The 24,316-nt window shown below is 33.1% G+C and overlaps 1 protein-coding gene across 1 annotated transcript; it reads right to left on the bottom strand.

Annotated features, from left to right (window-relative positions):
• Nucleotides 1–8,155: 8,155 nt before the first annotated feature.
• LOC143574157 (auxin efflux carrier component 4-like) lies at nt 8,156–11,618 on the bottom strand. Its single transcript, XM_077058851.1, has 5 exons — nt 9,933–11,618; nt 9,104–9,189; nt 8,847–9,004; nt 8,573–8,649; nt 8,156–8,486 (listed from the first exon to the last, which is right to left on the bottom strand). Exons 1-5 carry the CDS (start codon nt 11,462–11,464, stop codon nt 8,420–8,422), a joined length of 1,920 nt encoding a protein of 639 aa, XP_076914966.1. The 5' UTR covers nt 11,465–11,618; the 3' UTR covers nt 8,156–8,419.
• Nucleotides 11,619–24,316: the final 12,698 nt, after the last annotated feature.

Here is a 24,316-nt window from a genome sequence, read left to right on the forward strand (position 1 = left end):
ATTAGGTAACTGATTTGCAATTTCTTGTAGATGTATTATCTTTTGAACTTCTGTCTCACTTTGTTTTGACCTTGGGTCTAGGTGTAACAATGATGGCACACACCATGATATATCACTTTCTTGCATTTTCATTTCTCCCCCTAATGCCAAGAATATTGCCTCGTTAAAATGGCAATCAGCAAAATGTGCTGTAAATACATCACCTGTTAAAGGTTCAAGATATCTTATGATGGAAGGTGTTTCATATCCAACATATATTCCCAACCTTCTTTGATGATCCATTTTTATGCGTTGTGGTGGTGCAATAGGAACATACACAACACACCCAAAAATTCTAAGGTGGGAAATGTTTGGCTCGTTGCCGGAAACAAGTTGTATGGGAGATATTTATGATTTGCACTTGGTCTCACACGAATTAATGATCCAGCATGCAGAACTGCGTGACCCCAAATAGAAATATGGAGTTTTGTCCTCATTATTAATGGTCTAGCTATCAGTTCTAGGCGTTTGATCAACGACTCAGCTAAACCATTTTGAGTGTGCACGTGAGCAACGGGGTGTTCAACAACAATCCCCACAGACATGCAATAATCATTGAAAGCATGCGATGTAAATTCTCCCGCATTATCGAGCCTTACTCTTTTAATGGTATAATCAGAAAAATGTGCATGTAATTTGATATTTTGAGCAAGAAATTTTGCAAAAGCGACATTACGAGTCGATAATAAAGAGATATAAGACCATCTGCTGGATGCGTCTATTAAGACCATGAAGTATCTTAATGGTCCACATGGCGGATGAATTGGCCCACATATGTCACCTTGAATTCTTTCAAGAAACGTTGGTGACTTTTTATCAACATTTAATGGCGAATGCCTTGTAATTATTTTCCTAAGAGAACAAGATGTGCATTGAGGCATTTTATCTATTTTGTGGATCTTTTGATCTTTCAATGGATGCTCATGTGTATTTTCAATGATCCTTTTCATCATTGTGGATCCTGGATGACCTAGTTTGTCATGCCATAAGTTTATAATACCAGAATCACAACAGTTTTCTTTGACTGCCATATGTGCTTGAGGCACATTTATATATGTATAATGCAAACAAAAATGAAGCATCGGTAGCCTTTCCAATATCTGACTTCTCTTTACAATATGTAAATATTTTTCATTATCAACAGTCCTCAAATAGGTATCATATCCATTATGATATATATTCTTGAAACTCAACAAATTTCTGGTTGATTTTGGAGAAAATAGAGCATTTTCTACTAAAAGCTTTGTACCATTCGGTAATTCTAAATTAGCTTTTCCCACTCCTATTATGTCAGAAGGACCTGATATTGTGTTAATATTTCCTTTTATTGGTTTTAATTCATGAAAATATTTCTGGGATTTTAAGATAGTATGTGTAGCAGCACTATCCGCTATGCATAAATCAGCATCAATTGATTAATCTTTTGCTCCAATGAAATTCATTTTAATCTTCAAATATAAAGGAAAAACAATAAGTGCATATATTATACATTCCTAAATTTATTACAAGAGACTTTTATTTTTGCATGAAAGGAAAAGTAATTAAACATAGGTAAGACATAAACATGAAAGGAAATACATAATTATCATTGTGATTTTACAATATCACTTTCAGGCTTCAAATTCATTGATAAAATCTGAGACATTCAATTCAATATCGGCGTCATCAATTTTGTCGATATGATTCACTTCCTTTTCCTTTCCTCTTAGAGATGTTTGATATAATTCACATAGATGTGAAGGTGTTCGACAAGTCTTTGCCCAATGATTAGTACTTCCACATCTGAAACATGAGCCTCCATCATTCTGGGACGTACCAGCATCATTTTTAAACTTTTTTTGCTGGTTAGTGTGGTAATTATTAGCTCTTTGGCTATGACCACGACCGCGACTGTGTCCACGGCCATGATTATTATTCCATTTAAACGAGTGGTTGCGACCACTAAAGTGGGTTTTATCGAAATAGTTTCGGCCACGCCCACGGCTTGTTCCCATTTACGTCCAGAATTTTTATGATCATTATTATAAGCAATATTTGCTTCTGGTATGGCTAATGATCCCGTGGGATGAGCTTGATGGTTTTTCATTAATAGCTCATTATTTTGCTCTGCTATGATGAGATTTGTATTCAGATCAGAGTATGTTTGAAAATTATGTAACCGTAATTGTTGTTGCAAAATTATATTTGATGAATGAAAAGAAGAGTAAGTTTTTTCTAACTTATTTGTCTCGGACATAATTTGTCCACAATATTCAAGCCTTGAACATATATTTAATAGAGCAGATGTGTAATCATTCACTTTTTTAAAATCTTGAAAGCTTGACTGTTCCATTCAACTCTAGCAGCAGGGAGTAATGAATCCCTTTGATGATCAAATCTGCTTTTTAATTCTTTACATAAAACACTTGGATTATCATGATTAAAATACTCCAACTGAAGTATTTCATCAATGTGCTTATGAATAAAGACATCAGCTTTTGCTCTATTGTGGTCATCCAATGGGTTGTTTTCATTAATTGCTTCTAACACACCTATTGATTTGAGGTGTCTTTTGATATTTGCTGTCCATGGCATATAATTATCTCCAGAACTTTTGAGAGCCAAAAATTCAAGCTTTGCAATATTCGTCATTTTATTACTTGTTTATGATTGACGTCTTCTTACTTGGTTGATCTTCTTGATTAAGCCACAAGCGATTCGTGCTGATAACGTGTTATAATATAACAATGACTAACACATGATTAATGTTATTTCTTATTAGCTTTTAGAAGAATTATAAGAGAAGTAGAGAAAGATTATATATCTTTAAAAGAGTATATATGATGGTGCATCTTTTTCATTACATTAATGTGGTATTTATACTACTAAAGAAGTAGACAACAATTACTATTAAGAAGACAACTAGGTAAGTAAGATTAATCTAGGCTTTGAAAATACACGCAACCATTTATTGTAAATTTGACCCAATTATTACAACATATTGGAAATTGTTAGATTATTATTACATTAATAATGTGAATAGTCGTACATTAAAAATGTACGAAGAATAGGCGAAAAGTTGAATAAATGCAACATGCAATATGTCTATTTTGGTGTCTGAATTTGGACAATTTGAGAACATAACTTCTAAAAATACATAATTTGCCACGTCAAGTAGCGACCATTGTGGGGGCTTACTAGCTGCATGGCTTCTGTCATCCACACAAAAAACATATCAAAATGTGTGTGAAACTAGAACCAAGAATAAACAAAATAAATATCAAATATTTATTATTTAATAAACTTGATTGTTTATCTTTTCATTTTACTTTTTATGAAAATTAGTTTGAACACAAATCTCTTGTTATTTTATGTCTTGGAAAACAAAATATATGTTTTTAAGAAAATTGAATTGGTTCATATCCAATAGTTGATTTGTGTTTGAAAAGAAAGGATATGATATGAAGAAGAGAGCAGAGAGGGTCTGTTTTGTGAAAGAGCACACTGAAACAGGTATATGCGAATGAAGGGAAGAAACAGAAAAGAAAATGTTTTTGACTGGTTTTAAAGTTGTAAGTTGATAGTTTATGAGTTTAAACGGTTGTCTACGTGATAGCGTCTCTGAGGTCTACTGTTGTACGTGGAGCTCGTCAACTAATCTAATATAAGAAAACTAATCATGAAGAAAAAAAATCTAGTGAAAATGTTTTGTTTTAAAATTTCTCAATTAGCTATAACACGAACGATCGCTTATTTATACTAAGAAACACAACTTATGTAGCGGCCTAGCTAACTCCATAATGTTTATTCTCATAGTGTTTAATTGAGTTCTAGTTTGATCATGTGTATATACTAGGGCATAATCAAGTAAAGCTACTTAAAATCGACTCATTAACAATTTGACACATGTTTATCCTCTAATTTCATACATTGAGTTCAGTTAGGCTTCTTTTCCTTTTTAGCAAATGAAATGATGGATGAATTGAACAAGGCAACAAGCTAAGTCATTCTTCCCAAATTTAGTTGGAGCCTCTCTCTTTCTCAAACACAATAATGCAACCACATGGCCATAGCATGGGTGGTGTGGAGCATGGTCCCTCTTAACTCAATAAATGAGAGTGTGATAGGGTTAATGTTAACCTCTTTTACAATTTTTGTTTTGTAAACTTATACCTCTAACATTAACCTCTTTTACAATTTTTGTTTTGTAAACTTATACCTCTAAAAGCAAATTTTTAATTATAATTACTACTTTTATTCAAATAAACAAAATAGTAATTGAAAGTTTGTTCTAGAATTTATATAAAAAATTACTCAATCAGTCAATTTTTTGTTAAATTATATAAGTTTCAAATGAGAAAACTTTATATATATATATATATATATATATATATATATATATATTCTTTTTTACTATAATACAAGTGTATTTAACGTTGACGGTAGTCTATTATTTTGGCTATCAAAAGCATTTTACTAATTATTTAGGTGACTTACAACTAATAAAATTAGTCGTTTTATAACTAGATTCGTTATTATATCATATAATATAACGCATGTAACATTACAAATGCTAGAGGTCAAATTCCTTTGTCTGGTAAAGACCATAATGGCAAGGTGGATCATATGTATAGTTGTAGCTTTAGGGCACACAACAACATAACAAATCCAAAACACTCAAATCTCAAGTAAGATTTGCATCAAATCCCTAAATGATAGTATAAACTTTTTTCATGAATTCTCAAAAGAAAGAAAACATATGATATAGACATAAAATTAAAAACAATAAAATAAACTCAACATGGGTTCTTGTTTGTTATTTACTAAAAGAAACTTAACATGGGTTTTTGTTTGTTATTCCTTTGTTTGATTCCATTTGTCTCAAATATCTAATTGAAGGGTAAAAGAAAAGTGAAAAACAATAAAATCTTGAATCTAATTTTTTGTTTGCTTTTATTTCCATTGTGTTACTTTTATCATTTAATTTTTGTAATAGTATTTTATATTTATTGAAAATTTGTCATTTTATTCTTCTTGTACATTTGTACTTGTAGTTCTGAATATTTCAAATAAGGTTCATAATACTTCATAAGTTCATATTGATGATAATGGGACTGATAAAAGCCTAAGCCCAACAGCTAGTTAAGAAGTTGGGCTTAGAGATGTTCAACGAAACCGGTTCCTGGAACCGAATCGGTGGACCCGAACCGGTTCCTACCCGTTTTTTGTAGGAATCGGACCCTATCTGATTTAACCTGATGATCCGTGACCGGTTCTTGCATTTCTGAGTGGGGGCGGGTAGGAACCGGAACCGAACCGGAACCGGTTCTGGAACCGAACCATCCGGAACCAGTTCCTAACCGGTTCTAGCCGTTGGATCGAATATAGCCGTTGGAAATCGTTTTTTTGGCCGTTTTTTGACCGTTAGGGTCAAAAATAGCCGTTTTTTGGCTCCCCCAAGCACCCCACTATTAGTATAAATAGGTATTTGGTGTTATGGGTTCATCACAACACTCAAAACGCAAACCCGAACGCAAAAAAATACAAAAAAACGTTATTACAACGTTTTGAGTTCTCTAATATCTTGTTTTCTCTTCTTCTATATTCATATTTGTTGTTATGGCTGCCTCACAATCATCGGTTGGTCAAGGTTCCAACGCTGAACCAAGTTTCGTTCGTATTGTACCTCATAATCGTAATCAAGAGATTTGGTGCAATTGGGATTTGGTTGAATTGAGTGATGACCATTCATTGAAGGCTCGGTGCAAGTTTTGTGGGATTTATTTAAACCCACTTTCGAATTCAAATTTGAAGAAACACATCGAAAAACCGTATTGCAAGGCGTTGAAAAAGAACGTCGATTCGCAACAAACGCAAATGGATAGTGAAGGCGGAATATTTACATACCAAATTGATCGAGTTCAAGATCGTATGGCGAAGTTTGTGATTCAAGAAGCTAATTGTTTTTTTTTATTTTTCATGTTATACAAATACGAATCGTAGTTTAGAATCCAAATCGCAAACGAAAAACGAAAAAAAAAAAATTTTACACTGTAACCGGTTGGAACCGGTTACGGTACAGGAACCGGGTTAGGAACCGGTAAGAACCGGTTAGATAGGTTAGGGGTCCGAGGGTGAGAGAACCGGTTCGGTTCCCTAACCGGTTCAAGCCTGGAACCGGTTTAAAAGGGGGTTTTAAATATAGGAACCGGTTAGGAACGGTTCCGGTTCCTAGTCCCAAACCGTTTTGAACATGCCTAGTTGGGCTCCATGGTATGTCAGTGAACCCTTACCCTTGTATAGTCACTTCATGTTAGAAAATGTTATAAGGTAACTTTTCTTTTGGAACAATGAATTTCTTTTAATTCTTGTTGTCCGTCAAACTTGAACCCAGTACCTTCTTTTTCAAACCCAACTATTAATTTTCATAAAGTAAACCTCTTTTTGTGCACATAAATAATATGAAAAAGGGAAAAAGCATTATATCATGCTCATCAGGTAACTTGTTGAGTCTTTATAGTGTCAATGTTGACACCTTAGATGTGATTTTCCATGTGAAGTGACATCTTTTACATTTTGTATTTTGTACCTACTTAATGCTTTTATTACTTTATCTTTTCACATGACATTTTTTACGTTTTTGTTGTTATTTTTATTATCGATACCATTACCGTCATCCTATTGTAATTATTATTTTTCTTATTGTTATTAAATAATAATAATAATAATAATAATAATAGTATCATTATTATAATAAAAACGACAAGTGTGTTGAAATTTAGACCTAACCCCTTCTGGATTGAGATGGAATTGTCCCAACTTTAATATCCTTTTTGTTTACAACCCATTCCTTTTTCCTTCTTTGAAACATCACTAGTGGGAGTAAGACTTCTATGTCTCACATTTAATGAGCATAAAGGTAGGTTTTGAATGGTTGTTTGGTACACGATTCAGATTAAAATTCTAATTACTTTTTAAAAGTTTCATTTAAATCAAATGATATTAATCCTGAATGTAATAAAAGTAAGAAAAATAAGCCAAGAGGCAATAGGGGAAACTGTTCCATTTAGCCACAATTTAAAATATAACATTTGGATGAATGTATAACTAGTAAAAGAGTTTGAGAATGAATGAAATAAATATTTAATTGTGATTTAATGATAAAAAGGAAATCCGAAAGATGCAATTGCTTCGCTATGTTTATAAGCAGAGAATTCAAGTCGACATTGTTTTGGACAGTATTTATCTTTGAACATAGTCGACGGGTGTTAAATGGAACTCTGGGGGTACATATATAAATAACAACATACAAAACGATCAATCTCATAACTACCATAGGTGATAAATTGTATAAACCACCGAAAAATAACAAAAGATCAAGGCTTATAAACAAGATGAATGCTTATAAAGCCAAGAAACATAAAGATCTATCAAGCTTGTTCAAACTCCCAAATAAATATCTCTAAGTGTTTGTTTGATAATTATTATATGATTGTTAATATTAATTAATTTTATTCAAAGATTTGTTTTTGCTTGTGATGAATATAATTTGTAATCTCTAAAAAAGATTCCTTTGTTGAATGATGTGGCTAACACATGATTCAATTCCTGCATGCCTAAAACATCTTTTGGTTGATTTTGTGCTTTTATCACTTTATTATGCAAAGATGCCTTCCTTTCTTTCTTTCCTAGAGGTTATAATAATTCATTTGAGTTGAAGTGGTGGAATGCTACCCTGTTTCACATAAAGATGAGACCAAATCTTTGAATCCCATCACAAAGTAACTACCTTTTGTTCATACTTACACCCTAGTAACGGTTGGCGATGCCAGAGAAATCAGGGTTCGTTGATCTTCCGACCAGCTAGTTAACCTTTGTCTTTACGCTTACTTTCCAAAAGAACATTTTTTTTTAATATTTATAAGATTTGTATATCAAGAGAATTACTATCACAACTCATAAGCATATGGAGCATTTGGGTAGTTATATTCACACCATGTAGTGAATAAACCATAAAAACTTTACATTATATTTAATTAAAACGTTAAATAATTACATCAAAAGAGATGTTGCACATGCCACAAGCAAACAAGAACCCAAATTCATTAAAAAAAGAAAAAAAAAAACTTTCCTTCCCATCAATCCTACACTTTTTCCTAATATTTCACTAATATATTTCTTTCCCCCAAAAATAAAAAGATTAAATTCCCCCTTTTATGCTCATCTTTGTCTCCCTTCTTTAAACCATCTCCTTGCTTTCCTCAATTCTTAAAAATATGCATATTAAAAGATACAACATTTGGAGATAGAGGAAGCATGGTCCTTACATCAACTCAAAAATTCCTTATTCCAATTGTCTTGGACACTTCATAAACCTTAAAAAAACACATTTCTTTCTTCTTCACAATCCAAGAATGATGTAGTAGACTAGAGTTATGGGTAGCGCTATCAACATCCCGAAGATAACCCTGTATTTTAATAAAAAATCATAAAAAATAAGTTAATACAAAACTCTACATACTTTTATCAGTATTCATTATGTACAAATACTTACGCAGTACTAAGAATTGCAGGATGTACGTTGTATTCTTTTGCAAAAACAAAAGGAACAATCCCTTGGGGCAGTGCAGCCTGTCAAATTAAACAATTAAATAAAATCACAAACTTACTAAAATAATACATAATAATAAAATAAAAAGATTATGTCATGACACATGAAAGTTAGTATCTTTAAATTAAAATACTACTTCATAACAAATGATAACGAAATGTAGGTGAAGAGTTGGTGACTATAATCATGTAACATAACTACAAGTCTACAACATTACCTGTACGATCGCGACATGGAGTAGGGTACCACGTAACCCAACCGCAATAGAAGCCGCTGCCATCACCGCTGGTCCAGTGAGAAACCTTACCGCCATTGCGAATGAAGCTACTTGGTTACCACATGCGATCATCTTGGGTTGAAGTGCCATAAACAAACCTTAACCAAATTTCACAAATATTAGTTCTATAAATTCATAAAGTACAACTTATTTAAAAGAAATACATATCTTTTTTAATATTAAAAGTTAAAACTTACCTAAGCTAAACATAGCCATTCCAAGACCAGCATCCGAAAGTATTGAGATAGATTTTTCAATTATTGTTGGCATTGCCAAATGCCACCTATAATCACAAAATAAATAAAAAAAATTAATTTTTTTAAGACGTCGACTTCATTTTTTATTAAGACCACCGCATTTTCCAATTTAGAAAACCCGAGGCCCCACTCTACCTAGACTATGTTGTCTTAAGCGATTCACGCTAGCTTCAGAGTTTGGCTTGAACATTCATTCATAAAACCATACCGCCGACTTGAGGGGCACAAACCGGTTTAAAACTCAAAACCAATTTGCGTTAAAACCCCTTCTGGTTAACAAAAGTCAAAACTGGTTTATGATCGGTTTCGGTTCGGGTTAAAACTGGTTTCTTACTATGGTACGATCGGTTTCGGTTCGGGTTTTGCCCGGTTTTGGCCGGTTTCGGCTCGGTTAACCGGTTTGGAACCGGCTTTGGTGGAGAAATTACAAACCGGTTCCGAACCTACGGTTTCAATCGGCTCCAAACCGATTTCTACATAATCGGTTTCAAAACGGTTCGTCTTTGGTTTAGTTTTCAGATCGGTTCAATTGACCGGTTTATTTGCCCATCTCTACCGTCGACAGCCGTTGTGCCACTAAAAGAGAAGAACTCTTTGGCGTAACACACAGTTAGACAAAAAAAATTAACTATTTATTTATTTATTTTATATTTCTGAAAGCCTAATCCTGTTCTTATTCTTTAAAATATTTTAAATATTTTTTAATAAATATAATAATAGATATATTTTGATTTGGTTTTGACTGGCATGTTGGATAATAATTAATTACCTGAACGACACGAGTGACCAGATTAAACCAATGAGACTTGAATATGTGTTTGGGTTTCTAATCAGTTTCCTCCAAACCATTATTAATATTAATCTCGTCATCACACTCGCCGGCGGCATATGTTTTCCGGCCACATTTTCATCTCCGGTGACACCTTTTGGGTGGAGCTCCGCCGTAGAACTCGAACCCATTTTATTCAAACCAATTTGAACCTCGTTGTTCTTGTCTTCGGTTCCAGTTCCGTCCCGGTCTCCACCGAAACTAAACTCGTTGTCTTTCGTTTCACCGTTTCGGTGGAGATCGGACGGAACCATCATCCTGATCTCCTTGGCTGGTTGGGGTTGGGTTTCGGGTCGACTGGGTTGTTCTGTTGTCGACCCGAAATCATTCCCGCCAAAGACGTGGAGCCCACCTGTTTCTGAAACTGGCGAGGCACTGGAGCTCCAGAAAAACATGTGGAGCTCCTTGTTGTCATGAGTGCCTTTATTTTGAGGCGCATTTTGTTGTTGCTGTTGAAGTGACGGTTGTTGACTTTTAGTGGTTTTCGTGCCAGCTGACGCTATGTCAGGGTTTGGCCCGGGATACGAAGCGGGCACGGTTTGTGCGGCAGGATAAAACCCGAACCGTGGAGAATTCATATTAAGCGGGCCCGGCGCGGTACTCTCTTCGAAATTCGACGGTCTCGGAGTCGGACCTCTCGATGACTGAACCGAATACGCGTCCGCGGGGCCGAAATTCGACAACCGACCGCCCGGGAACCCCATCATGGAATAAAAATCAGAGTGATTAAAATTCGACCCTCTCGGGGTCGAACTCATGCTATAAATCTCCGCTCCCGTCAAATTCGACGGGCGCGGAGTCATTCCGGAAACCGACCCAATCCCTAACGACCGTCTCGACACGTTCGATTTCCGCACCGTGACATGTAACTTCCCATCATCCCCAATCTCGGCGTCGGTTTCGAGAAAATCATGCCCGTCGAGTGACACGACGTCGGACTCGACCTTAAACGAAACAATTGAAGCCGCGGTTTCGGGAAACTGTTCCATTATCAAAGTCTTGGCGCCTCGATACTCAAATAAAAATAAAAGTAAAGTGTACCAAATGATACACTGCAAGACCACCACTTGTACCATGAGGGATCCCGAATACTCGCCATACATGGCGATTAATAACGGGATCCCCATGACAAGTGTATTAGGTAAAGTGGATAACGAAAATATTGTTATCATCCACTCTAGGCTACCATTTTTGGTAAAGTTGGCCCATAGGCCTAGGACAACTAGCATTATTATTTTTTGTAACGTGTCCGCCGCGATGAACCTGAAGTTCATCGCGTACGGATCATTCATTGAGATAAAATGGAACGAGAGAAGCGGTACGGCGAAAATAGCAACGAAACGGTTGATGCCCGAACATTGGTCGGGGGTGAATATTTTCCACCAACGGACGCTGCCGTAAGCGAGGATCATGGCGACGTATAACGGGACCATCGCGGACATGACTGTGTAGAAGTCATGGGCTGTGATCATTTTTGCGACGAGTTTGTAACGAATATGTGACGATGGATTGATGTTTTGGTGAGAGAGGAATTGGAAAGTGAGAAGGGGGTGTGAAATGGTATATAAAGGGAAGGAAGGTAGTGAGTGTGAGTAATCAATTTTATTAAAATATATATTAATTAAGAAAATTCTATTTATTATTTGTTCTTTTTGTTCGTTACTAATTTTTTTCGTATCAAAATCTATTTGGGTATGAATTTTTGATATGATAGGAGAATATAACACGAAATTTATAAGTTTGAGATTGATGTGAACATGTTGAGAGCAGTGTCGGGTTGAGTTGCGGACATGTTTAGATAAAAGGGTCGTGTTGAAGTGAATCTGATTAGTTTACGGGTTTACCTATTTAAGCTATTTATTTATTATTTACTTTGAAAAAAATGTATTTTATGCCAAGTTTTAAAAGTTTCGCAAGAGAGATGTTAATATAAATTATTTAAAAAATATTTTTTGGAACGGTAAATTTCATTTAACACCTAGCAAGGCTTTAGAACCAAACCAACAACCGTTATTCAAGAACTTACACCAATCAAACCATAAAATATTTTTACTTGCAAGCGTTTTTTGAACCAAAGGTAACCCGAAGATTTAACTTCTTCCATTGGTTTTGAAACACTAGCTGGTTTGTTTGATAGGAGAATATACGAAATTATAAGTTTGAGATTGATGTGAATAAGTTGAGAGTAGTGTCGGGTTGAGTTGCGGACATGTTTAGATAAAAGGGTCGTGTTGATGTGAATCTAATTAAGTTACGGGTTTACCTGTCTAAGCTATTTATTTAATGTTTACTTTGAAAATGTATTTTATGTCAAATTTTAAAAGTTTTACAAGAGAGATTGATTTAAGTTTATATAATTTTTTTAAAATTATTTTTTGGAACGACAAATTTCATTTTACACCTAGCGGGGCTTTAGGACCAAACAACCAACAACCGTTTTTCATGGAGAACTTACACAGTTACACCAATCGAACCATAAAATATTTTTTATTGCGGGCGTTTTATGAAACAAAGGTAACCCGAAGATTTAACGTCTTCCATAGTTTTTGAAGTCGGTTTGTTTGAAAATATGTCTTCAATAATTGATTTTCTGAATGTACCAATACCCCATGAAAATGATTCAATATAACGCCTTGCTTTTCTGATGACCAAGATCGCTTGTTTCAGGATCTTAAGTAAATCTTGAACCGAAAATGCATAAATGGGAGAGATTTGACACCAGTTGCTAACAGATTGCCAAACCCGAGTGGCAAAGAAGTGATTCGTCATATTAAAAAAACCAATTCTCTAATTGAACCATCCGGGTCCTAGTGTCATGAAAGCATATCAAATTACAGATGTGGACTCTTCTTGGTCTGTAAGACTGTAACTTAATAAGTTTGATAAAATATTTTTTCAATAATTAATACAGAAATATTGTAGTCAGTGGTCACACTTCTGTAAAAGGTTAAAAAATATCAAAATAATTATTAGAGTTCACTCTTTACCCGAAAGAGTAAAATGCTACTGACAAATATTAAAGACCCACAGTAGTGACACAACAAGCTGGATGTGTGGAAATACCATTTTAAACGTTTTGTGATGGAAATATAAAATCTATAAATTTTTAACCTAAGTTTTTTTTTGTCTAGCTAAAAGTGTAAATAATAAATATACCGACATTTCTAGATATGTCCATCAATACGAAAACGTGTAATGGTTTAACAAGCAACACAATTATTATTTAAACTTTATTTCTCACAGAAAATTATGAGTTGATGAATTTAATAGGTTGGAAAATAATGTGGCTCAACACCTCAAAGCCCTTGAGCCTGTTATCAGGTTAGTGCTCATAGGGACTCCTTTCTTTTTTGTCATCCATATGAAATGGTTTGATGGATGAAATGTGGGTGACGTGACACAGACGCCAACCAACTACGCATGATCTAAATTATGAATCTTCTTACAAACACTGATTTAATCGCATGACGTATTTTATACAGAACACTAAAAATTGACATTTTTTTATTGAAAAACAAATTAAATAACTATAACACCCGATTATTTCTTTTATTTTCGTGATTCTATGTGACGTGTGAAGACATAAGGATATCCATATAAATCATATTTTTTCATTATCTTTTATTTTATAATAAAATGATACGGCAAGGAAGCAAAAACAAAACAAGCAAATTACATCGAGGAGTGGGTTTTTTAACAACCCGTCCCAATCATTGTCTCTTATCAGCGGCTCAACGAATTTTAGGGCTTAAGCAAGATCAAAGTATGAGGATTTTTACAAATTTAATTGTTATGCCCTTTTGTGATTTAATTAAAGTTTATAGTTCGTTTTTTTTTCACCTTTTAGAATGATCGGATTCATACTTTCAATTATATCGTTTTGATATGATAAGCTATTAACAAGCTTAGCAGGTTTACGAAATAATTTGTGCAAATTAACAGAATAATTAAGTGATTAACAATTTAGGAACGAAAAATTTTACAATTTAATCAAGTGGTCAGCAAATCAGGCTATATGCCATTACATAATAGCAATCAACAAGCTTAGTAGAATTTAATATTAACATTTACATGCATAGTGGTAATTAACATAATCAAGTGATAATTTTGTTCATAACAATGATTTAACGAATTATGGATTTCAAAACCAATGAAGTTTGGAGTTTCGTTGTTTCCATAACTGATGATTCGATGAATTTTGGATTAGTGCAATTTTGATTTCATAATTGAATTAAGTGATGAGATTTGGAATTTCATAAATCTATTCTAGGCTTTTCAATAATTTATAAGAGACTCGACTAGGACATATCCAATTCCCATATCTCGGTAATTATGCTCCAACGTCTCGAGGATTGCTACTTTTCATTGCTCGACGATACATAATACTTTAGTTTCTACTTCCGCCTCTTCCACTTCTACCAGACTTGTGACCTAATTTGCTTAGGAACTCCAGAGATTAAAGTACTTATGTTTCCCTTTCTATTAGCGCTTACTTTTAGTACTATGTAGGTTTCACATGGATCGGTCTCTTTAACGAACTCATAAGTTATAATTCAAAAACATATGATCATTTACAAAATAAATTAATAAAAGCCTTTTATGTACTTAATAAGCCCCTAGAAAATAGGGGCCTAAAGCTCTTACGTTAGTGTCAAGCTTATTAAACCGGCCGTGTGATTTCTTACGTTAGTTGTTACTTTCAGTTGTATCGAAATCAAGATTCTAGCGATGTTCTTTTCCATTCTATGTACTTCGTTCTAGATGTCACTTGGCCAACTTCGCCCATAGCAACACTTCCGCCAACCTACTTCTTTGTCTATTTGAACGCATGTGTTCTTATATTCGCATGCTATCTTCACTAATTAGTAGGTATAGTTATATTAAGTAGGAGTGTTTACTATTTACCGGTTCAGCTAATCTGATGTACACTTTGGGCCAAACAGTCAAACAGGGTTTTGAGAAAACGACGAATCAAACTAGTAGAGTTTGGTGAGTCCATCAAATCGATTGATTTCAGGAATTTGATTGGTTGACGGTTTTGTTTGACAGTTTAACTGACTTTTAAAGCTTTAGATCGTATTATATCGGTTAATATTAGGGCTTGAGTACATATAAACGAAAAAATTTGGTCTAACTTGTCTTTTTTAGATTCATATGATACCTAAATAAACCAAACATGGTATTGTTAAGAGGGAAATGGGCATATGTATGGGTAAATTTTATGGGTTCCAAGCCACAAAGCAAACCCACCCCTACCTATATGGGTAGATTGTCAAATTGTAATTCATGGCAAACCTTTGTCATGAAGAATATATGACAATTGGAAAAAATAAATGAGTAATAAATTATCATTATAAAAAACAAAAACACAAAAAGTTATAGCGTACTTGTGGGTAGGTGCTGCCGGTGAATTTGTGGTTTGTGGGTATATGAGGGTAGAAATGAGATGGCAGTACGGAATTGACCGGTGTATAAGTAATACCCACGAGTGCCTCTTCCCTGTAATGAATGAAGTAAAACCATAAATCAATTTTAATATTATAATATTTGTTGGTAAGTATCTCAATCAAAATCAACTAAACTAGGACTAGCTAGTAGTCTAGTATACCAAATTAATATTTTAGTTTTGAGTGGGTTAACTTTTCACTTAAAAAACATTTAGACATATGTTACTTGTAAAATTATAGTGGTAAGTATGAACATAGGGTTCAACTATAGCATTTTTCAAACTACAAAAACATTATTTTTTCAGAAAATAAAATTAATAATATTCTGTTAATTGGAATCTCATGTCTCGTGATTTCATGCCGGTTGGAAATACCCCCACAAAGGACTGAGCTTTTCATTATAATTAAATTAATATCATATTAATAATTAAACTATTAATCAAATTAGAATTTAAAACTAGAACAGTTAGCATTAAACGAATATCGTTGTTAAAAGTTGCTATCCAACAGAGTATTTCCAAATATGTTCATATTAAATTATTTATAATGTGATTAAAAATTGACTTTTTTTAATATATTTTTCAATCCAATTTAATCCCCAAAAGTTATAATAAGGAGATTCACTCACAAGCCAAAGCCAGAGTGGAGGCTTTGACCAGTAGCCCAATAAAATCTGAGGTTAAAACTGAAATGTAGTTCCAAATTGTTTGGCCAATAATAATTTAAATATTAAAAAATTGGTGTTTGAAATAAACAAAGAGTAAAGTTTAAAAATGTAAGTGTATCAATAAATAAAATTTATAAATAAAACCATGTATAATTGGCCAATAATAATTTAAATATTAAAAAATGTTGTTAGAAATAAACAAAGAGTAAATTTTAGAATAGTAAATGTGTCAATAAATAAAATCTATAAATAAAACCGTAAAAGATATAAGTTTAAAAACTATATTCGAATTAACGATAAGTTAGCAGTATGATCGACCATTTTAGATGAACATAGTTCAAAAGTACTCAACGTCTCAACCAACCAGTCAAGTATGCTTTCAATTCGTCCAGTTGATTTGAATGTGTTTTTGTTCATCTACTTCTTACGTATACACTTACTTTTTCTTTTTTTTTTTGGTCAAACAGTTGAGCATGTTTAATCATTATAAGACGCTAATGATGATACAAGAAGAAAATTTAAATACATTTTATATATCTCATGACTACGAAGGTATGATTTAATATGACACACTTTAGCGTATAAACGCTATTTTAATGATTTTCTCTAATAATTTTTTTCTTAACCATCTCTAAAAGTAATATGGATATTTCCATTCATGATTGACCCGCGGGTATCTTTTACGTGGGAGTGTTTTATGGTTTATATATTGAATATTGACTTCTATACAACTTCTTGTTATGGTGACATAACACATAAAACAATGATACCATCAATTAATCAAAACAAAATAAATTGGAGTTACAAAGACATATCACATCCAAGAACCTAAAATATCACTGTCTTTTGGACATATGTATGCTTGACTCACATTATCATAACTAACATAAATACATAATCATCAACCACGTTTAAATATAGGAGATGCCTTTGATGAATACTCACAAGTCCTAACAAAACCACCAAACTCTATATTAATTATTCCAAACGAACAACATTTCGACACCATTTTGTTTCAATTATTCTAAAAAGATATGGATGTGTTATACTGATATATATATCGGCTATAGATGGATTGAGGTAAAAAGACACCGTGGGTTTGTTCTTGTGTACGCTTAAAGTTGTCACGCAACTTCACGAGGCGGGACGGCATGGACCATGATGTAAAAGATTATAGTGTTCCTAAATATGGAGTCTAGTAGGATATGTGTTCTCATGCCTTAAGGAGAAATATAACATTAAAAAAATAAAGAAAAAAAATTGATGATAATGGAGTTGCCAAATTAAAAGGCAAATGGGAAGTTAACTAGTTAAGTCTACCTTCATTGTAGCTTGTACTAGTGTACCATAACATGTGCTAAGAGGGGCCATTGTTTGGTTTCATTCGTTAAGGTTCTTCTACTTGTCCTTCATGTATATCCCCGTTACAAAGTAAAATAAAGATTAAATAAAAAACAATGTTTTTTTAAACATTATATTTGTTTAGATAGATGGAAATGAAAGTGAGGTAAAAGATAGTTGATGCCTCTACTTTGTAGTTTGTAGTCATTTAATAATTTTGATAACAAATTGATATAACTCACCAAAACATAAATGATGAATTTGGATGAAATAACTCTCAATTTTATTAATTATAAATATATAACTCTAAAACTGATTATAAAGTCATAACCATAATCACAGCCTTGATTGCTTATATAGGCCATGACTCGGTACAATTAAAGACAGACTCGAAATCCTAATTAAAATACTAAATAATTAATAAAACTCACATTTATCTACTAATTTAATTAGTTATCATAAATTGTTATTTAAGTTATCTCTGATTGATTGAAATAATAAAGGGAAAACCCTCAAAATAGCTCATTTACAAAATGAGATTCCAACTTTGTTCTCTAAACTTAATATTTCCAAAAATGACCCTCTCTAACTCATCTTTGACCATGTATTAGGAAATCTAGCGCGTCTTTGCGACATGTTAGCATAGCACGTCGTCAAAGACGCGTTGGATTTCCTTACACATGGTTAAAGACGCTAACACGTCGTCGAAAACGCGTTAGATTTCCTAACACATGGTTAAAGATGAGTTAGACCTCCAAACACGTAGTCAAAGATATGTTAGCATCAAACGCGTAGGCGAAGATATGTTAGCTTTTTTGTTTGTTTTTTAAATATTATATTTTTATAACTAGTTTTACTTATATTTGTTTTTCTTTTATAACTTTTAATATATAAAATTTTATATTATTTCGAATATACCGATGAGAAATGTTTACTTTTATCTATGGACCGACATAAATTTTATTTAAAACCGAGCGGGGTCAAATTTTATTGAATATTTCGACATTGATTTGGCACGGCTCGAGTTTGAGTTAGTTTATGTCGGTCAGTAGGTAAAAGTAAGCATGTCTCGTCGGTATATTCGAAATAATATAAAACTTTTATAATATTAAAAGTTATAAAAGAAAAACAAATATAAGTTAAACTAGTTATAAAAATATAATATTAAAAAAATAAACAAAAAAGCTAACATATCTTCGACTACGCGTTTGATGCTAACATATCTTTAACTACGTGTTTGGAGGCCAACATTATCATCCCATATTCCCATAGTATCATGAGCTATATACTTGGCTACAAGTTAATCAAACAATTAAAACTAGTCAAACAGGGATTTGTATGGAATTAGGATGTTTTGTAGATTGACCGTAGATTGAGCTCTCATAAGTTCTAACAAGCCGAGTTTAAGCCTAATCAAACTTGGACCTGACTTGTTTACACCTTGAGAATAACCCTCTGTGACCAACAACTTTTACATAAACACACTTTGGCCCCCAATTTCTATAACTAATAAGCTAATTTCGTGCATTAACACTTTTAGTCCGTTGACTTAAATCTAAAGATACAATCCAAGATTTTTGTTCGAAAAACCCAAACTAATACAAGTGTTTCATAAATCTTCAAGACATGGTTAAACATGCCTATGCTCAATTGATAAGACTCTCAATATAGATAAAACTCTCAATTAATAAAATATAATAGTTATGGATGAAAATGACATGTTGTGTTCCGTTGGTAGTTTTCTTTTTGAGAGAAACTTTACTATATTGTGATAACAAACCTGACTAGCCAATAGCTAACCAACGACAAAGCAATAGCCTTTACATGCAAAGAAAAGGATTTTTAATCCATTATGTCCAGCCAACAAAAAATTTCTTACTATGACTAGAGCACCACAAAAACGACAATGAAGGAATGGAATAAAAAAATTCTCGTTTTCGGCTTCATGATGACAAACAACCTCTCCATTTCGAAACCTCCAAATACTCCACCGAGTTGTACAAATAATCGCCTCAATAACCTTTCTCTTCTTGTTGATAATAATAAGCGAATCCAACCTCAAGATTATCGAATGAGAAGATTTGGCATCCGGAAATGAAATATCTAACCATCTACCAATACAACTCCATATCCCATTGGCAAGAATAAATTCGCCAAAAACATGATCCGAAGATTCATATGTAACTTAGTTGAGTTTAAAACCCCACTTACTTGATTTTTGTCTAGTCGGAAAACAATCTTAAAGTAGTCTCCAAACACTCCATCAGTAATTATACATGGTTGTTTGTTTTAAGATGTTTTATTAGGAGACGGTTTTTTTATCTGTTTTTTTTTTAATATTTTGACAACATTTGGAACTCTCTCCAATACTTGAGTAAGTCTTAATTAAGACGAGATGTCAACTGTCCATACTGATTTTGACGCTCCAGACCTGACTCACCCAAGAACACCATCAAGGAGAAAACCCACTACTCTGGAAAAACCCTCTTACGTCAGGTTTCTTCTGTTAACCCTTAGTCTCCTGATTTGCAAGTAATTATATATATAAACTCTCACCAAAACCAAAATCTATTTATTCAATTTACGAAATGAATCTTTAGATCATGAAACTCATACTACAAGCAAGTGAGGTTAGAATGGCCCCGGTGATATGTGTTTGAAAATTATAAAGAAAAAGGACCCAACGGTGTTAAAACAAATAACTTGTAAGAAATTTTGGAAGTATTGCACATGTTAAGTTTTATGGATTTTAGTTGTTTTTTTGTATCTTTATTTCATGTTCGAGTGGGTCTTGGTGCATTCGTGCAATAGACAGTAGTCACAATTCTTTGTATTTATTTTTTGTTACACCTTTAAATTTAGGATTATTTGAGAACATTTCAGAAATATATGTTAGATACCTTAGTGTAATTGAACAGACTTTGTCGGCCAATGTAAATCATAATATACATTAAACAAGTCAAGAAGTGCAGGTGAATGCTTGGTTGAGATTATTACAATTTTAGGGGAGAAGCCCCTAACAAACGGGGTCATGGGGTTCCAAGGAAGAAATGCCCTGGTAGGAGTCGAGCCTTTACACATAAATCCTAAGTCTAAATGTGCGGATTTTTAATTAAAAATCGAAATTCAACAGATAATCGTAATTGACCGTTTCCAGACCCTAATTATATCGTTTATACACTTGAATATAATTTTGGTCACTCAATTTTATTCATAGTTCTCTCTCAAATCACCATACGATTTATAGTCTCGTCTGAGTTTTATCCAATTAATTATTTAAAGAAGCACCAAATAATTTCAACCATCCATGTACTCAATTCAGAATTTCCCCAACAAATGTTTACTTACATATGAACATATTTTAGTGAAATGTGGCAAAGAGATGAGAGTTTATTATTATTATTATTATTATTATTATTATTATTGTTTCTTTAAAACTTAAAAGAATGTTATTAGGAAAAATTATTTAAGAATACAACATAGTTTATTTTTAATACTTTTTTTATCTTTTCATTCTATCAACACTTATTTTTCTCTATTTTTTTCTTTAAGCAACTACTTATACTTTTTTTTAAAAGATAACTTCAAAACAAATAGATATCCAACTAAAATGTTAAAACTATTAGTTAAATCATCAAGTATATGTTTTTAAAATATTAGGATTTAATTATCAAATATAAGCATCCGTAAACGATATAAGAATTATATATGTTGACTTAAGAAAAGAAAAAGAAAAAGAAAAAGAGAGCCATAATATATTGTTTGAATGAAAAACAAAAAAGGAAGTATTAAATAGTAAAGAAAATAAATAAACTACACCATTTTTATTAAATATGGACCATATGGTTTTATACAACACTCTTTGAAAACAAATAAAAAAATATTCACAAAATATGAGTGCTGGAGTGTTGAAACTTGAACATGCATGTTTGAGCGAAGTCACGTGCATGCTTTTCTTGGTTTGGTCGATTATATTTCGAATGATGAAAATTATGAAATCCAATAAAAAAGGCATAAATTAAATTTAGTTTATAATAAAAAAAAGTTGCATTTGATGAATGTGATTGGAGGGTCAAAAGGGGTGTTTAACGAGGAGATGTGAAAATGGTTCAAGTTCAATGGTTTGACATGAGCCTTGGGGTCAAGTGTGAGGATGCATGTGGGCCAAAAGAGGTGAACCTTGTCGCCTTATTGACCATCCTCTTGTCAACCTAGCACCACCATAACCAAAACCATGACCACCTTCACCGCATCACTCAATGATGTTTTGCATTTCCAAGCCGATGGCATGTCTACGGGCTCGGGTTTTGACCCCTGCGTCATGTTTGTCTATGATGGATGTATATAGTTCATTGAACATTACGTGTTTACTTGCATTTTCAAGATTTCAATAGATATCCCCCAAATCAGAATGTTTAGTATTGTTTAAAGGTTTTAGGGTTGAGATGGATATGTCGAAGGGTAAATCGGCAACACCGATATCATATATGGGTATGGAATGGTGTCCTTGTCACATGATGTGGCATTTTTGGTGTTTTTGTTTTAACAAGTTTGGATTTTGAATTGATGCAATCGCTTTAAGTCTTTAAGCATGGTTATTATGATACCTAATGAAAACATTTATCATGCTTTATACATCTTGTTCAAAATCATCGATTGTTTGTCAACCTTTGCACAAATGATGAATCAACAATATGTCTGAATTATTAAAAAAGTTCGAGTAAATAAGTGTTGAATATGCTGATATGTAGGAATGAGGTTGGGATGGTATCGGTACCGACCGGTACTGATCCAAAAATTTGAAAATATTTGGTACCGGTATCGGTACTAATACAGTACCAGTATTAATTTCGGGCGAAATTGGGGAAATACCAGTACCATACCGATACCGATACTGAAAACTCAAAAGTTGATATCGAAAGTACCAAATCGATACCGGTACCGAAAACACTCATCCCTATTGATGTGGTGGCGGTTCGAGGGGGTGGTGTGTGAATGGCTTGAGGGTTATAACACATATGAAGGGACAATGGGTAAAATTTTCATTTCGCATCAGTTTGAAGCTTAATAGGTAAAGTGTTTGCTTATCGATTCAGACGCATCATTTTGATGAACCAAACAATTAGGGGCTGTTAGGCAATCTTATGCGGTCTGAGTGTCTGACTGATTAAAAGGTTGGTAGCCTCTGAATTATTCAACATATTAAAAAGTGTCTGGTTTAGAGGTAACCTCTTAATAGAATTATCAATAGTCTACCAGATAGCTCTTTTAAGTTGTCTAATTCAGAAGTAGCCTCTTAATAAAATCATTGAAAGGTTATTAAAAAAAACCTAATGTTCATATTTTTATTAAAAATAATTGAATATAACAAAGGAAAAACAAATCATATGGTATAGAACTTCAATCATATTATGATTCATAAATTCATCTACTTGTTCTTGTTCATGTGTCATAATCATCAAGCCCATGCACTTCCACATGTAGACACACACCCTTAACACTTTATCACTACCTAATCTTAAACTTTTGTTCATGGACTCCAATTGCTTCAATCAAGATCCATCTCTCCATACCAATTAATAATTTAATATATTTTGCCATTCTTGATTACACAAACCCTTTCTTCAAGTGTGGTCCAAGACACAAACTTTGTGTAATTAGGACCACAAATTATGCAAAATAATTACTTTTTATGAACAAGATCTTTCCTCTTTTTAATAATTATTTAGCGTTAACTGTGCATTATGTTTGTTAAAAAGAATGCTCATTCTAATAAACTCAGTCTTTTGCTCAAAGGTGATACTAATTGCACACACTCGAAATTGTATGATGAGTTTTCTTATAACCATTGTTGTAAAAATCGCTAGTCGCTAGTTGAGCGGTGGAGTGAGGACTAGCGATTAATCAGATCGGAATATAATGTATAATTTTTAGTTTTATATATACGTGCACACATTTTTATATGTAATTTTCAGTTTTATACATACGCAAACACATTTTGGCCGAAAATTGGTTGGAATATTGCTGGAAAACGCTGTTATTTATTGGAATCTCGCCGGAAACCGTTGATTTTGGCCGGAATCTCGCCGGAAACCGACGATTTTGGCCAAAACCTCATTAGAAAAGGTCGACTAATCCTGATATTGGCCGGGTTTGACCATTGACCGATTAATTGGCCGATTAGCCCAAAATTAATCAGTAAAGTGGAGATTAGCGATTAATCAGAGATTAATCGACGCCTAGTCGGGATTTTTGCAACACTGCCAACACCAGAAGATGATATACTTGGGCTACCCAACGCTGTCTAGACATACCATGGACGTACAAAATTATAAAATTGTTTCTTACTGTTAGGTTATTTCAAATAGGCAGACTTTACCGTTAAAAAAATTACGGGGTGCCGCCTTCAACCACCATCTCCCTACCTAAAGTTATCAATTAAGTCACCTCAAAGTTGATGAGATTCATTCTGCAAAACTAGAAAATATCGAAGTAACAAAAAAGAGAGAGCACCATATAATTAAAATATGATATCTTCATAAGTTTATTATGTATTTCCTCATGCAAAAAGACAAAACCTACACTGTTACCATTAAAATATAATATTTATTTATAGTTTCAATTTGTTATGAAAAGTTAAAACCGTGCCATATTTTTTGAAGGAAAACAAATATATTCTACATATTCACACAAGTGCCGTGATGAAAATAAGAGCAAGTCTTAAAAAATATTAATTGTTAAAATTGAGTTTAAGATTACTTAATACGTGCAGGTTAAAAATATTAATATACTTGTATATACATAGTGAGTGTATAATGTCTTCACTGTTTACGTAATGTGTACGTGTCGGTGAGTAAAATGTATAAACT

This window comes from Bidens hawaiensis, unplaced genomic scaffold, assembly GCF_021521415.1.
Source record: "Bidens hawaiensis isolate Kalapana, Puna unplaced genomic scaffold, B.hawaiensis_p1.1 tig00001382_1, whole genome shotgun sequence".
Taxonomy (NCBI): Eukaryota; Viridiplantae; Streptophyta; class Magnoliopsida; order Asterales; family Asteraceae; genus Bidens; species Bidens hawaiensis.